General features: G+C 35.5%; 2 protein-coding genes and 1 long non-coding RNA gene across 3 annotated transcripts; 1 reads left to right on the forward strand and 2 right to left on the reverse strand.

Moving 5' to 3' along the window:
- Positions 1-5,655: 5,655 nt before the first annotated feature.
- LOC108812892 (pectinesterase/pectinesterase inhibitor 3) lies at positions 5,656-8,747 on the reverse strand. The gene is made up of 3 exons (XM_018585277.2): positions 8,104-8,747; positions 7,070-7,553; positions 5,656-6,436 (listed from the first exon to the last, which is right to left on the reverse strand). Exons 1-3 carry the CDS (start codon positions 8,704-8,706, stop codon positions 5,745-5,747), a joined length of 1,779 nt encoding a protein of 592 aa, XP_018440779.1. The 5' UTR covers positions 8,707-8,747; the 3' UTR covers positions 5,656-5,744.
- Positions 8,748-9,699: 952 nt separating this feature from the next.
- On the forward strand, positions 9,700-10,849 carry LOC130496388 (uncharacterized). Its single transcript, XR_008935500.1, has 2 exons — positions 9,700-9,944; positions 10,432-10,849. It is a non-coding gene; the product is annotated as an uncharacterized LOC130496388 (long non-coding RNA).
- A 3,265-nt stretch (positions 10,850-14,114) lies between these two features.
- LOC108805987 (pentatricopeptide repeat-containing protein At3g14330) lies at positions 14,115-16,382 on the reverse strand. Its single transcript, XM_018577996.2, has one exon. The coding sequence runs from the start codon at positions 16,240-16,242 to the stop codon at positions 14,254-14,256; it is 1,989 nt and encodes a 662-aa protein (XP_018433498.1). The 5' UTR covers positions 16,243-16,382; the 3' UTR covers positions 14,115-14,253.
- Between the last annotated feature and the right edge of the window lie 50 nt (positions 16,383-16,432).

Consider the following 16,432-nt stretch of genomic DNA (forward strand, 5'->3'; position numbering starts at 1 on the left):
AGGGTCGTAGGGGATGCAAGTATGGTTCAACCAACCGTCTCTATTGATAAAGGTATCAACAGAGAACGTCTGCGCCGCTTCATCCGTCATTCTAGGTTCGTAGCCCGTCCAGTTTACGCGTCGACCAAGAACCGATCCCGGTCCGCTGTTGTGGTATTCTCCGTACCTCAGAGTCGTAGGTGGTTCTTCGTTGTTCCAAGCCATCCAGCCTCGAGGCTCGACTATGTCTGCGAGATACGTCCTCATAACTAAAACGGTCGCAAAAGGCTTCCAAGGGCGTCCCAGATAGGTGGTGGAATGTTCCCCTCGGTAGGGCATGACTGTGCTGCTCACGATCACAAACCCAGACTTAGCAAACTGATCAGTGGCACCCTGAGCAGTAAAAGTGTTGAGTTGATTCGGGAGAGGCCTTCTTGAGAGGACTTAGCAAACTGATCACTACCGCTTGGTTTTTTACCGGTCCGGCGATGTTGATGAACTTCATGTCCATTGCCACAAAACCTCTTCCACGAACCGCTGCAAAAGAAACAACCAAACCACAAGAAAGGACATGAGTAGGAAGGAATCTGACGAACCAACACTAACGTATCAGAATTTAAAATCACTAAAAACAAAACCTAGCAGAATGACAATTTGTTGAGTAATGTCATTTTTGTAATCAAACCAAATCAGAAGAATCAAGGTAACTAGAATGATTTGTAGTTTGGTTTAGTGAAGTTGTCAAGTGTCAGAAATGGTTGTTGAAGTGAAGACCTTAAGCTAGAGCTAAAATGTGATAGTGGGAGCACTTGTAATAGTTGGACAAGAGAATAAGTTCTCCCTATAAGCTTGTAATCGTGTGTATTTGCAAGGGTTGCAGAAAAAAAATGAAAATGAATTAATCTTTTGTCAAGAACACTTTTTCTTACCAAAGTCATTACACAAAACAGAGCAATGAAGACCAAACTACTACTTTATCATGTTTAATCTCAAAGATCACAACACAATTACCAACACAAATGGTCTAACCGGTAACCATCTCGGGAATACTAGGAACAAATAGGAAAAGAATGGATAGGAATAAATTTATGGGAATAATGAAGAATAGTTATTCAATATCAAATTTAGTGAATTTGTTCTTTAATTCTCTACAATAAAAGGAACGAGAAAGAAAGAAAAAGAATGACTATTCCTTATAAATAATAAAATTAATTTATTAGTAACATTAAAGAATGCATTATTCCTCTTCATTCTTTGGTCACCAGTTAGAAAAACAATACCTAACCGAACGACAATTACTTGAGTAAAGAACGAATGAATCTAACGAACCAACACTAACGTATCAGAATTTAAAATGACTAAAAACAAAACCTAACAGAACGAACAATTACTTGAGTAAAAAAGAACCTAGAGTGAACCAACACTAAAGTAGATTAGGACTTACAATTACTAAAAACAAAACCTAACCGAACGTCAATTGCTTGAGTAAGAAGGAATATAATGAACCAACAATAACGTGAACACAAATACAGTGGAACCTCTATAAATTAATACTCTATAAATTAATAATCTCTATAAATTAATAAATTTTGCCGGTTCCAAATTGGGCTAGTGTTAAATATAACACAAATCGATAAAATAATAAGATAATAATATTTTTAAAACTTCTATGTAAATATATAGTCCCCTTAAAATCATAAATTAATAATATATCTATATATAATTTTTATATAAGTACAATCTAAATATTATATTGTTGGTTTTATATTCACAATGAAAATTCTTTGTTTTTCTTAACATTTCAATATATTTTAATAATATTTGGTAAAATTATACCGAAAACCAGTTAACAATTCTATGAAACATAAAAATATACACAAAATAAGATAATAAAACAATATGAAAGTCAAATTTCTAAAATTTAAATAATGTACATACGGTAAAATAAAATATTTTCTTTTTTTCTAAATAAAAATATTTAAAAATAGAAAAAAATCTAAATAAGGAAACTTTTGTAAATTAATATCTCTATAAATTAATAAAATTTCAAAGTCCCAACATTATTAATTTATAGAGGTTCTACTGTATAAGGCTTTTGGAACCAAACCGAAAGACAGAAGTTAAGGGATCAAATGTATTAACACAGAAATTAGCTGTTGACTTACAGAATGTTGCTGTCTGAAACGTTGTGAACAGGGGATTGTCCAGCCTATTCAAGCCACTGGAGACCACGGTCTTGGTATTCCCATCTCCAAAAATAACCACTTTGCTCTTCTTTGGCGGAAAGATCACGTTTTCACGGTACATCCCTTATTTGACCCGGATCACGAATTTCGAGCTCCCACTTTCGGGAACTTTGGCAAACCGCATCGTTGATGGTTAGAAAATCGTCTGTTCCGTCACTAGCAACTGTGACATTTGGTATCCACTGACATGTTAGAAGAGACTTCTGGTCGTCAGGACCAAATCAGTACGGGAAACTCCTTTCATCTAGTTTGGGTAAGCCTTTGGATAAGAGACGTAAACATTTGCTCAGTAGTTGACTCCCTTTCTTCAACGAGTCTTTCAGTGTCTTAATCACTTCTTTATTCCTCTGATAGGTTGAGAAATCTAGCTCCTCAAAAGCATCCAAGCAAGTTTCGTGATCGATTAAAGCAAACAACTAAAATAATACATAGAATATATTTATATTAAGAAAAAGAAAATTAAAATAAGCAAAAAAATAGTAAAAATAAAGAAAAAAACATGCAAAATAGAGGGAAAGGATGTATAAACCATTAATATGTATATATGTGTGTATGTGTATGTAATAACTCATAACATTTATATTTATTAATCTAATTGGGTATAAGTTATATATAGCTTGACAATTTTAAATTTATATTTTTCTTATTTTTGTTTCATTATAATGATTTGAAGATTTGATTAGTTGTTTTCATAAAATTTTATTTATCTATGATTAAAGTTTAAATATTTACAAAATAATTAATTTTAAATTGATGTAAATATTTATATATTTATGTTATTTGTTTAAACTTTTTACTAATGATAATACATATAATTATTGTATGACAGTGTAGAATAGAGGCGGCGATTTAGCTTCGGTGACTGTGTTGCATCTGTGGGAGATGATTCTCAAGGCTCCTATAGCTTGAGGATGTGGTTGGAGGCGGCTTCTCTAACTGCCCGTAGAAGCTCCCATGCCGCCAGATGTAACTTGTTGGTTGAAGTTGCTTCGTTTTTGTGTTAGTCTTCGGAGAAGCTGTAGGTTTTTCCTATGTTCGAGGTTCTGAGGGCGGCATGGGAGCTCCTAACAGCTCAGTAAAATTAATAAAAATTGAGGGTTCTTATATATACACACACTGAGCTGTTACATTGGTTATAGAGACAGCTACTGTGTTTTATTTTGTTTAATTTCCAGGTATAGACGATGATGCAGCAGTTGTGGGGAGTTTTTACGAGGACCAGAGGCCCACCACCTCCAGCTTCAGTCCCATCTGACATGTCTACTGAGACTACTACAAACGACTTTCCCAAAGGAGCAGCAGATGCAGAGCGTGAGTCTTCCTAGTTGCAGGCGAGGACTGGGGCAGAGCAGGAGTTGCAGTCCTGATGACCACCACTGATCAGTAGCTTTTATTAACATGATTTTTCGCTATGATTATGCAATGATTTTAGACAGGATTTTTATGAATGACAGTTTATTGTAATGTTTAGACATGATTTATCGAAGTGATTGTTTGAGGAATTTTTAAACCATAAATGAAAATCTATACCCTAAACGAGTCTCCAAACCACAAACAATATATCCTTTGAAGAATCTTTAAACCACAAATGAAAACCTATACCCCAGCTGAACAAAATTTTTTCTGTTCAAGTTAGGAAGTGAACAAAAAATTTTCTGTTCAGGTTAGGAAGTGCTTTATAGGTAGATAACTCAATTTTGAACTTGGCGTGAGTTTCCAATAATCACCGGTCAACCAATAGGTAGATAACTCAATTCCAAATCGACATTTATTTCTTTAAAACCAAAATACTCTATAATAATTTTCTGTACTTCTTCAATAAACGAGTTTGGTCACAATCTAGTTTCTTTTTTTTTGGTAAGAATTGTAGATATTTTCTTTCTTAAAAATAATAATACCAAATCCATAAATTGAGAATATATATAAATTCTATATTTTAAGAAACAAAATATCAATAATCAAATACATAATAAAATTTCATATCCATATGGGAAATTTGACTATTAAATGGGACCACAATCATTCGACTATATATCCTACATTCCATGAAAATTATAGAATATTTAATCAAAAAAAAATAATACTTACGTCTCAAAGTATCTAAGAATAAAAATTTATCTTACAATATGGAAAATGTCTAATTAAAATTTAATACTTATTTTCAAAGATATTTTACCCAAAAATAACGTTTTCGAAAATATGAAAGGTTTGTTGTGGAAAAAAAAAATCAAATAAAAATGCAGAATACATTGATATTATTTTGGATTATGTGTTTAATTCCATGACCAAGAGTCCTATAAATTGATCCTAAAAGTTGCAAACCAATTGTGTATTCTTCAATAGACGAGAAAATGAGTTTCACAACGACATTTGCAATTTACATTTTCTGTGGTTTTATTGGTTCGGTGTCCATCCAACCCCATATGGCTTCCGATGAAGTTTTAATTTTTATCTAGTAAATTACTGCAACTAATTAGCTTTTATCATTACAACAAAAAAAAAAAGATATTCACAAAGAGTCTATGCTGTATTTTTCAGGTGAAAATGATGAAGAAGATGGGATTTTATATCTATAATTCTTGTAATTATGTATATAATAATTATATTAATGCAATAATTGTGTAGTTGTGCATGATCTGCATAAGACAAAATCATATCTCGGATTTTGTTTTTTTTACCAACTTATTTGTAAAGAGACGTTGAAAAATAATAAAATATATAATCAAAAATTAATACTTACATTTCAAATTATCTATAAATATACATATATGATATGAAAAATGTCCAATTAAAACTTAATAATTATTTTCAAAGACATCTTACCCAAATATAACCTTTTTAGCAAATATGAAAATTTTGTTATGGTACGAAAATAAAAAGAAAATGCAGAATATATTGAGATTATTTTGGAATATTTATGTGTTTAATTCCATGACCAATAGTTATATAAATTGATCTTAAAGTTGCAAACCATTGTGTGTTCTTCACTAGACGAGAGAATGAGTTTCACAAAGATGTTTGTAACTTACTTTTTTGCAGCTATATTTGTTATTTCGGTGTCCATCCAACCCCATATGGCTTCTGGTATGGTTTTAACTTTTATCTACTAAATTGTTGCAATTAATAATTAGCTTTTATCATTGAAATCAAAAAGCAATATATTCACAAATAGTCTATGCTGTTTTTTCGTGTGAAATGATGGAAAATATAGGGGTTTATAAATATAATTTTTATAGTTATATACAAAATAATTATATTAATGTATTTTTGTGTAGATAGCGCAAAGAAATATGACCAGGTTGGTGTTACATGCTTAAGTACTGTATATGCGAGTATATATTCATCGGAGAATGTGTGTCGTATTGCATATCAAAGGGGTACACTTCACAACAATAATTATGGTGATCAATCTCAACTAAATATATGAAAATACACAAAACAAACACATTTGAATTTATTGATAAAATCAATAATTATTCGACCAACAGCATGTAGGTTACACTTCACAACAATAACATCTCAAAGACCGAGCAAGAAAGGGAAACCGGTCGAACCTAACCAGCCCCCACCACCGATAAACTGACCAGCAGTATATCTCTGGGCTTCAGCAGCAGCAGTGATTACCTTAAAACCTCTCCACTTCACTCTCCTTGCAGTTCCAGCCCCTGCTCCTTTGTTCGCATACTCTCTATATGTCAGAGTGTTCAACGCAAAAGTTCCGGTCCACTCGGACCACCCTTCTGGTCGGATCACGTCGGAGATATCCGACTGCATGATCACTGTCTGAGAATACTCTTTCCACGGTCGACCAAGATATGTCGGGAAACTACTTTTCACGGGCTGCAAATCCGACGTGGCACCGATCCTACATTTTTGGATAACGATCCCTGTGTTCTGGTTAGGATCGGTCCTTCCTTGGGCTGTGACCATGTTTTTCTGGCCGGAGTTTGGTCGGCGAGCATGGATGTCACAATCTTGGAGAACGACGGCAGCGTTTCCGAAGATAAAGTCGACAGTTCCAGCAATGAGGCATTTGACGAAGTACTGACGGTTAGAGTGGACGTAGAGAGTGTCTTGGTAAGCTAATATGTCGCATTGGTAAAAAGCAGAGAAGTCAGAACCGACGCGGAGAGCCACCGCTTGGTGCTTCGACGGACCTGCCGTATTTTGGAAAGTGATGTCACGCGCTAGAAACCTTTCGCCGACAGCAGCTAGACCCCACAAAAAAAAAGAACATCAATTAGTTTAACGGCATCATTAGCTAATAAACTAGACTTGTTTAGCTGGAATATCACTTTAGTTTAACGGATTGATAAATTTAACTTTTTATAAAATATTTTTAAAAGTGAAAAAGAAATGAAATACAGCTTGGAATGTGATGATTTTAAAGGTGTATAATGAAATTATTTAACAAATGTAAATAAGAAAAGTCAACGACAAAGAAACAAGAAAGAAAAAAAAGGTTAAAGATCTCTTTACGAGTGGAAGTCATAAAACCAATCAACATCAAGTGGCCTAGAAAAGCATAAAAGAACAAAGCCAAGAAAATGATGGATCGAGACTCAGCAGATGACTCATATCTCACAAAGCGTTTTGTTCACTTATCGCAATTCAAGTTCAAATTTATTTTTATCTCGTTACTAGGCTAAACGTACGAATCATATGTTGTAGTGGCTACTAAGACTAGGAATCTGCATATGAATATATTTTTTTTTTGAACCACACATGTGAATAATTAATGTAGTTGAAAAGAGTAAAGATTTTCCACCACAAAGAAGGGCCACATCGTGCAAAATTACTTCAATCTTTTCTTTTCAAAAAGAAAAAGAAATAAAGTTGCTTACCAACGGTGGCAGAGTGAAAGGTGGTGCTACCGTCGACGACATTTCTATTTGCGGTAATAATAGTTCTTGTCCGACCATCACCCATAAACATTATATTCTTTTTCTTCTTCGAAACTTCCACATTCTCTCTATAAACACCTGCTTTTATATGTATCACATACCTATTCTTACTATTATCCGGGGCCGCTGCAACCGCAGCCGCAATTGTCTTGAATTTACCGCTACCGTCAGCAGCCACGGTAGCATCGGCTCTCACTGAAGACCCTTGAAGAAGCCTCCTATCTCCCGCGGATAACCAAGTAGGCCACCCCTCGGCGTCTGCTTCTCCGGAACCGGCAATATCTACGGCCATCGTAGTATCCTCCTCCTTGAGTTTACGGTTGTTTGAGAAGGATTTAGCTTTTAACTCGAAATTGGCTATGTCGGTATCAGTCATGTTCTTGATCATCGCTAGTGCGTTGCTGCACATGTGCTCGACGTGTACCTACGCATAACTTATCTCGTTATAAAACTGTATTTAAAAACAATCGCGTTATCACAAATTTTATAGAATTAAATATTTACACACCAACAACCACTGATAGCAACTATTTCTACCAACACTAGCTAACAAGATTTCATTATAAGAAAGTAAAAAAAAAAATATATATAGAGAATTGTCAAAGGAATGTGATGTGATGTATGATTTATTTAGTTTTCTTGTTACCCTAACTATAATTTTTTTCATCGTAAACATCCAAACAAAACAACAACAAAAAAAAAAACAATTCATAGCCCCACGATGAAATAACAGAATAATGATGTTCTGTTGAGCCATTTCAGATTCCATAAATTTAGTGAACCAAAACATATGCATTTTCTTTTACAAAAAAAAAAGAACAAATGCATTTTATCGGTCGCCATTTGCAAATTTTAAATTAAATCAGTTGATACTGATCTTATCTTATACATTTCACATATTAATATTTAGTTTCAGTTGTTATGCAATTGCACATGAGAGTCATAACGGGTAAAGAATTGATGTTTTTACGTACCTGACCCTTCAACAAGACCTTACGGACTTTCTTATCAGCATCGTCATGAGAGAATCCATCGAGACAAGTCTCCTGGTTGGTAATGGCAGAGCTTATTAGGGTTTTGAGATCACCAGCGTGTTCCCGTAGAGTTTTCTTGTTAGGATACATTTGGAGATCTTCCAGTGTCTCATGAAGCTCATCAAGGGTCTCATCAATAGTCTCCAAACAGTCATGAAGGGCCGTCTTCTCACGTGGAGTCAGTCCTTTCCTGTTCTTGATCAGTTTCTTCACGGTGAAGTAATTGTGTTCCACGGCGGTTGTTGTTAGGTTAAGCGAGGCCTCGATGACGTCTTTCTGCGACCTAAGTTTGACGCCGCCAGACGTGGCCACGGCGGAGACGCAGAGGTCATAGTAAAGAGTTGAGCTGCAAGCGGATCTTAGCACGGCGTGAGACGACGGTGATAGAGTTCGTTTTTTATTTTCGTTGGCTTTTGAAGCTCCGGCGGCGATTCCGGTGACGGCAGCCACGAGGAGCAATGCTACGGCAGCTGATAGTAAAACAAGTTTCTTGTTTTTCTTGAAATTATCTTTGGAGAATATTTCTTTGATAGATGTTGCCATTGTTTGACACTGATGAGTGAAAGTGGTGAATGTTCTCTTCAAGAGTGGGGTGTTTATATTGATGAAATTAAAATTAGAAACGATATTTATTTTTAATGGTTCTTTTCTCTTTCTTCTTACTTGACTCTATTATTTGAGAGTAAATAAGTTCCGTAAAAATAAAACACATGCTTTCTTTTTGTAACACAAACACATGTTATAAAAAGCCGTTAAAAGAAGATAAGATTTTTATAATAGCTTTTCTTCTCTCTTTCTTCTAACTTTTCTTGACTCTATTATTTGAGCGTACATTTAGTGAAAAACCCACATGTTATAAGCCGCCTCGTTAATAGAAGATAAGATTTTTTTGTAAAGAGAATATTATTCCAATTGTTCGAGTTCCACAGAAGTACTATTGTCGTGTTCCCAAATTTGTAATCTTGTATTTGGTTTTGATATTGTCCGAAGACAAGTCAAACTATAACGAGTGGCCTAGGCTAGTGACTTCCATTGCACATACTGGAAGGGTAAGACTAGCCTACATTACAAAAAAAAGGTCTAGCCATAACACTAGCTCTCGTTGCTTTGCTTACCAGTTTTTTTTCTAAATTGGAAAATTTTCTTTAATGAATATTTCTTTAATTTATGCCTTCTCTCAAAAATAAAATTTTCTCTAATGAATTGTCTTGAAACTTCTAAATTTTGTATAGGTTGCTGTTAATCGTAAAAAGTAATATTAATATCTAAAAGGAAAATATGACTTCTTAATACAGAAAATTATATATTCTAAGTAAAAGAATTCTGAGTAAAATTATTTCCCTAGTTTGCATGTTCTAAATTAAAGAATGCTGACGTCAGTACGACACATCACACATACACGTATGCATGACTACACTACTATAAGACCATCTTCAACGGGAATCCTTCCCAAATCCTTAACATAATTAATGAATATAATAATAATATTTTGGCTTAATTAATGAAGGATCAATCTTTGGAGAAGGATTGGAAGGACTCAATCCTTAGTACACGTGTCTCTCTCTCAATCTCTCCTCCCTGGCTCTCCCTCAATCTCTCCTCCCTCGCTCTCTCTCAATCTCCCACCATGGTTCCTCTATCACCTTTCTTTTCTTCTTCTTCGCCCAACCCTAGATTGAAAGAAATGGCTTTAAAGCTTAACCCTTTGGCATCTACTCAGCCCTACAGATTCTCTTCCTCGGCTCCTCTTCTTCTTCTTCTTCTCCCACTCTCAGCGCCAAGTCAGTCTCTTTCTCTCTCTCCCCATTACAATATCCACTGACAATAACTACATTTTTACTGTGTTTCTTGGTTCTGCTTGCTTGTCTGATTATGGAGATCTACCTTTTGTCAATTTAGTCTCAGTGTTGTTTACTCACATTTGATCAATCTCGACTGTGATAAGAAATGGATGTGCTTTCAATATTGGGTCTAGTTATTAAACATGACTGGGGCGATCCTCTGTTCTCAGGAGATTGATTCATTAAATGTTATTCTTTCATAAATCTGATTCAAATGAAAACATCATCACGACATTTATAGATTCATTCACTGTTTCCTGTGTCTCTGAGATTGATCCATGTATTAGAGTAATCAAGCTTTTATAGATTTCCAATCTGATTTAAGATTAATCAAGCTCTACTGTTGATGCTATGGAAGATGATGATGATGTTGTTGAGTTAACTGCTTCTGCTTTTGATCGAGTATCCTGTTTCGTTCTTGTTTCAGGCTAAAATCAGATTGATGATGATACCAAGTGATCATGAAAATGTGTTGCGCACAGGTCCTTTGTCATGTTCTTCCATCCTTGCACTTCTCTCCAATACTCTGTTTTTGCAGCCACAGAGAGAACAGAGGTGGCGCCTAGACGACAACATAAGACCAGGTCTGAATCGTCTTCCTCCTCAATAATTCTTTTAAATTCGTTTACGTTCCTGAGATTGATGTGGTTTTTTTAAAAAAAATGCTGCTTATGGAGATTATCTTAAGAACAAGTCTAACTTCAAGCAAGTCTAACTTCAAGCATTGATGTTTGTGTAATGCATTAGTTAAGTTAAGAGGATCTTCAACTGGTTAGTTTTCTGTTTCCACTATAGTTTCTTTTCATGGAAAGTGTATGACTATGATGAATAGTTGTTTCATATTATTTTTAGCTCAATGCAATTGAAAAATATTGTTTCACTTCTAAACATATACATTTCACATTGTAAATCTTTTTTTCCTTAAGGATTTCTAAATGGAGTACACCATTAGACTGACTTTTTGAATTAGAATCCTTAACTCTTCTAAAACAAAAAAAAATTATTAAAATACAGCTTAAGAACTCCAATGGTAGTTTCATCATTGGAGATGCTCTAACGGGAGAAAAAATCTATCGCAAAATTTATAAACTGAGTATGTATCGATGTCTTTGGAAATATATGTGATCTTAGAATTAGTCTCCCAAGTTACAATTTCGATTTTTGGGATACCGTGAACAAATTGTTTACCAATTTGTATACTCTATCAGACATAAGTTTGAATTCTCAAAATTAACAAAGTAACAACACTAGTAAGAACTTTTTCAAAAAGAAAAAAAAAACACTTGTAAGAGCTACAATAAAATACAAAGAAGCTTACCCAGTTACTAGTGATGATTTCACCACTCTTGTCAACGTTTATTCTATACACCTTAAGGTCTTTTAACTAATTGAACGAATTAACTCTTTTTTTTTAAAACTGATGCTTTAGCTATTTCCATATTTTTTAATATATATATATATATAATTTCTGAAATAATATTATTTATTGAAAAAGAAAAGATTTATGTACATTTTTATTAAAAAAAAAAGAAAAGATTTATGTACATTTATACCTACTATATTAACCGTGTTCTTATAACGCTTAACGAACCTAAAATGGAACATTTTCTTGTTGTACTAATAAATGGCAGGTAGTATTAAGTATAAATGTGTAAATAAGGCAAAGCAAAAGTGCTACATAGCGTTGAAATAATAAACATAAAAGTATTTAAACCGATGGCTGTAGAACTGTAATAGGCTGGTGTAAGCCTGTCATGGGTCCATAGCATATACCATACAGGAAAACAAAATATTCCCGTAATTAGACTTGAAAGTAAATTTTGAAATACAAGTTTTGTCGGCATACGTACAAAGCAAATCCTAGCTTTCTGGTGATAACTTTTTGTTTCTATAATACATAAGAAAGAAATTTTTGTTTTTATAGAATGATATGCATTAGTGTCGGTTCGAGTTATTTGACTACTATATATTTTCTTTATCACAATATTCCTCGAGCTTGCATGTTCTAAAAGCATCTCCAAGAACAATTTATAAAAAAGAAATATTGGACTGATAGAAAATGTATGAATGGTGAAACGTACAGTATGTGACACATTGCTCTTTTGATCAGCTTTTGTTTACCATACCAATACAAAGAAAATAACTGGTTTGTACTTCGAAAGGTTATTATAACCTTGACAAAACAAAAGATATATAATTTATAGATTACACATTTGAAAAGGTATTTTTTTTGACTAATCGTATAATTAGCTGGTTACAAGGACCTTATGCCTCTGGCTAGTTTGAAGAAAATCCCCTTTCCTAAGCATTTTATCTCCTTGTTTTTATTCTTTTCTTTGCCAAGGTGACAATTATATAGGTCTAACTTTTGTAAAACATCAACATTCCTTCCTTTATGATATTCACAGTTGTTGCAGAAAAAACGTTTAGTATGTAAGTATTAATTATGTGCAATACTAAACATGACTATAAACATGTACGTAATCTAGTTACATGACCCTTTTGTTTTGCTTAAAAAGTTACACGACTATAATGTATCGGGTAATGATTAATTTAATATGCTTTTGGCAACGGATAATAGACAGCAGAAGCCAGAACGTAAGGTAAGAACTTTTTAAGGTACAATAGTATTCGACTACGAAAGCAACATCAGCCATAACAGGATAAAATGCTAGTATTAGTTTAAAAGTTTGTTGACTCGTTTAGTGGTAAATTGCGATCATCACGTACAGTCCGTCTTTCATTTTCTTCATCTCCCGGCAACTATTATGTTATAATCATGTAAATCCATATTTACCATAAAACCTTCCACTATCTTTTTCTTTCGTTCAACAATTATAATCATTATAATTTATAATAGAAAAAAAAGAAAGCAGAATAACTAATAGTGGGGGTTATGATATTAAAAAGAAACAATCAACTTGCGTACTCCTTTTCCGACAGCCATTTGCAGGGCATCCGATGTAGGTCTAACTTTTATAAGAAATGTGTCCAAGTTTCATTATTTTTGTAAAGCGACAGCCCAAGTTGTATTTTCGATTTCTTGGTATAAGAAAATATAATACTATCTGGACTAATGATCAAAATTATGAATAACATACGTAATTATCATTAATTAATATGTATAATGCATGTGCAACTATTACATCGTCCAACTATATCAACAGTGCCGTGCGAAGGTCTACAGGGGCTTGAGGCAAGTATAAAAATGGGGTTTTTAACCAAAAATTTTTTTGACTAAAATATAACTATAGTTAAAATAGCATAAAGAAAAACTAAAACAATAATATAAAACTACGACATAATCTTTCTCCTCTCCTTTTCAAGAAACTTTTTCACCAAATTTTCATAATCTAGATTCCTTACTAGTGTGAAATGTTAACTTAATTAAAAAAAACTAAAGCACTAGAAAAAATGATATCGATGCGGTCTATACGGAAAGAAACATATATTTTGATACAATAAGAAATGGTGATGGTGATTAGTTTCAAAAAAAAAAAATGGTGATGATTAAATAAAAAGAGACACTTGTTGATAGAAGGCTAGAAGCACAGAAGGAACAATGAAGAAAAATGCTAGGATACTGCGTGAAAAATAAGATGTACAACATGAAAATATAGATAGATCATGTATAAAGTAGTTGAGATATTTATGTCTTTTCTATTTAGGAATTTTGGGGATCACTAAAGAGATTTTCTTTTTCTGATTTTGGGAAATTGACAATGTAACATAAATAACTTTTTCTGATAAAAGAATTGAAAAGCAACAATGGGAGAATCGAACGTAGGATGACATTATAGTATGTTCACTAAAACCACTATGCTACACCAAATTTTTGGAGAATTTTGGGGTCCTAAAATTTTTATATATTTTGGGGGCCTGAGGCAAAAGCCTTTTTGATTATACATGAGGCACGCCTCTGTATATCAAGTCTGTCAATTATTCTTTCCTAAGGTCACGTTGGTTGGTAGATTTTGTCTGCGTTCAAGCTTTACACGTGTTCCCGAGCGCACACACAGTTCATCTTGTTAAATGGTTGTCAGTAGGGAGCGTTGAGAGATCTTAACTTTTCATAGTTCAGTACAGTACGGTACTGTCAGTTCAGTACAGTACGGTACTGTCAGTCCTAGTACCAAGAACGCTTTGTGTTTCCATTAATATATGTACTAACATAATCAGTTACATCGCGGATAATGATGCTTCAGCAACTCTTTAGGGCAACAAGCTCAAGCAATTTTTTTTTATATAATCACCAGTAGTCTTTACATGAGCAGATGCCGTCAGCAAAATGATGGAACCGTTTTGTATCTCTAAGAACTATAACTCTCCCAGTTACTTGCGACACAATCTTCATCCATGCATGACAATCTCCACATACTCTCATATTCTTAGTAACCCTAATCGGAACCCCTTCACCGGTATGAATAAGAGAATAACTTGTCGCAAGCCTCTCACTATGTCCACAAACCCAATTCACCTTAGTAGCTTCATCAACATCATGAAGCTCCACCACGCCTGTATCAGTAGCATAACCTGATTTTTCAATAGCTTCTTGTAGGTCCGACCATACTCTCTTATACTCATCCGAGTTACGGAACTCGTGTCCACCTCCCGCAACAAAGATCTGAACCTTGTCTTTAACCTGTACCCAACTGCAACCAGCTTCTTTTTTAATCCCTCTCTGTTTCATCACCTCTCTGATCTTATCCACATCGTCCCACATCTTTGCATCAGCGTATAGGTTAGAAACCATCACATAGTTCCCTGGATTGTGAGGCTCGAGAACAAACAACTCCTTTGCAGCAATCTCCCCCACTGAAACGTTCCCGTGGAGCCTGCAGGAGTTGAGAAGTGATCCCCAAACGGATCCACTCGGCTTAAACGGCATCGTTTCTATCACCTTGACTGCTTCTTCGATCCTACCCGCTCGTCCCAAGATGTCAACTAAACAAGCATAATGCTCCAAGGCGGGTGAGACTCTGAACTCTGTTTCCATACGTTCAAACAAACTCACACCATACTCTGTGAGCCCTGTATCACTACACCCAGACAACAAAGCAACAAAGGTAATCCCATCTGGCGCAACAACACCTGACTCTATCATCCTATCAAAAAGACTGATCTCTTCTTCGATATCCCCGTTGATGGCGTAAGAGTTCAACATAGTGTTCCATGAAGTCAGATCCTTATTTAACATCCCATCAAAGACTCTCCTAGCATACACAACCTCACCACATTTCCCATACATATCAATCAACGAGTTAACCAACGGAACATCAGGTCTCCCACTAGACTTCAACACCTGCGCATGAATCTCTTTCCCCGTAAGAAGAGCAGCCACACGCGCACAAGCTGGCAAAATCGTCGTCAGCGTCGCCCAGCTAAACCCAATCCTCTCTTCCTGCATCTTCTTGAAGAGACTAAACATCTCCTGAACCCTAACCTTCTTCTTACTCAGCACCGAAACAAGCGAATTCCAAGTCACGATATTCCTCTCAGACATTCCGTCGAACACCTTGCGCGCATCTTCTAAAAATCCTCTTTCCATGTAAAGCTTCAACAGCGCATTCTCCACCACCTGATCAACCTTCCTCCTCCGTTTCACGATCTGGGCATGCACACCTCTCCCAAAGCTCAAATCTTTAAGGTCAATACACGCTTTCAACGCGACGGAGATGGAGAAATCCCCAGGCGTCGTCGTCACGAAGCTACTACTACTACTACACAGCATGTCGACGTAAGCGATTAGAGCTTCTCTCGGCGACCCGTTTCTGGAGAAGGCGATCGCCATCGCCGCCCAGACTTCCTCGGTGAGAAAGGCTGAGTCTTTTTTGTTAACGTCGTCGAAGAGTTTGCGAGCGAGGTCTAGTCTGCGGCAAACGGAGAAGAGAGTGATGAGTTTGGTTAGAAGCTTGGGGTCGCGGCGGAGTTTAGGGTTGCTGAGGATCAAAGTGTGGATCTTTTGGCCGTGGTGGAGTGATTTAGCGGAGATGCACGCGTGGAGAGCGTCTAGGTAAGTGTGAGGCTCCGGATTCGAGTGTGAGGAGGAGGATAGAGTGGCGATGGCTTCGTCGAGGTTGGCGGATTTGGAGAGGACTCTTGTGTGGGTTGAATGTTGTCTGAACGGAATGGGTAAGAATCTAGGATGGGTGACGGTCTGAGATCTTAGTAGAGTGGCAACTTTGGAAGAGACACAGTTTGTGTCGTGGTTTTTCGAGAAGGTGCCTAAAGAAGGCATTGGAGATTCTCATTCAGGAACAGGAGCGAGGAGAAGGAGAGACTCGGAGGACGTTACGGACGGACTATCTATAGGGAACAGTTAACATTAGCAGTGGAGAAGATCTTTCCTGTGTGTGTCTGTAGAGATGACACGGAGAAGAAGATGGATAAGCTCAAGCCTGTATACTATGGCAACTTTCGTTTTTGGG

This window comes from Raphanus sativus, chromosome 6 (assembly GCF_000801105.2).
Source record: "Raphanus sativus cultivar WK10039 chromosome 6, ASM80110v3, whole genome shotgun sequence".
Lineage (NCBI taxonomy): Eukaryota > Viridiplantae > Streptophyta > Magnoliopsida > Brassicales > Brassicaceae > Raphanus > Raphanus sativus.

What these genes read in the sequence shown, in the direction of transcription:
- LOC108812892 (XM_018585277.2), bottom strand. Translation starts at nt 8,706, where the DNA reads ATGGCAACATCTATCAAAGAAATATTCTCCAAAGATAATTTCAAGAAA. An exon ending in AGGTCTTGTTGAAGGGTCAG is followed by an intron (nt 7,554 to 8,103) that starts GTACGTAAAAAC and finishes AGTTATGCGTAG; the next exon opens with GTACACGTCGAGCACATGTG. An exon ending in CTTTCACTCTGCCACCGTTG is followed by an intron (nt 6,437 to 7,069) that starts GTAAGCAACTTT and finishes TGTGGGGTCTAG; the next exon opens with CTGCTGTCGGCGAAAGGTTT.
- LOC108805987 (XM_018577996.2), bottom strand. Translation starts at nt 16,242, where the DNA reads ATGCCTTCTTTAGGCACCTTCTCGAAAAACCACGACACAAACTGTGTC.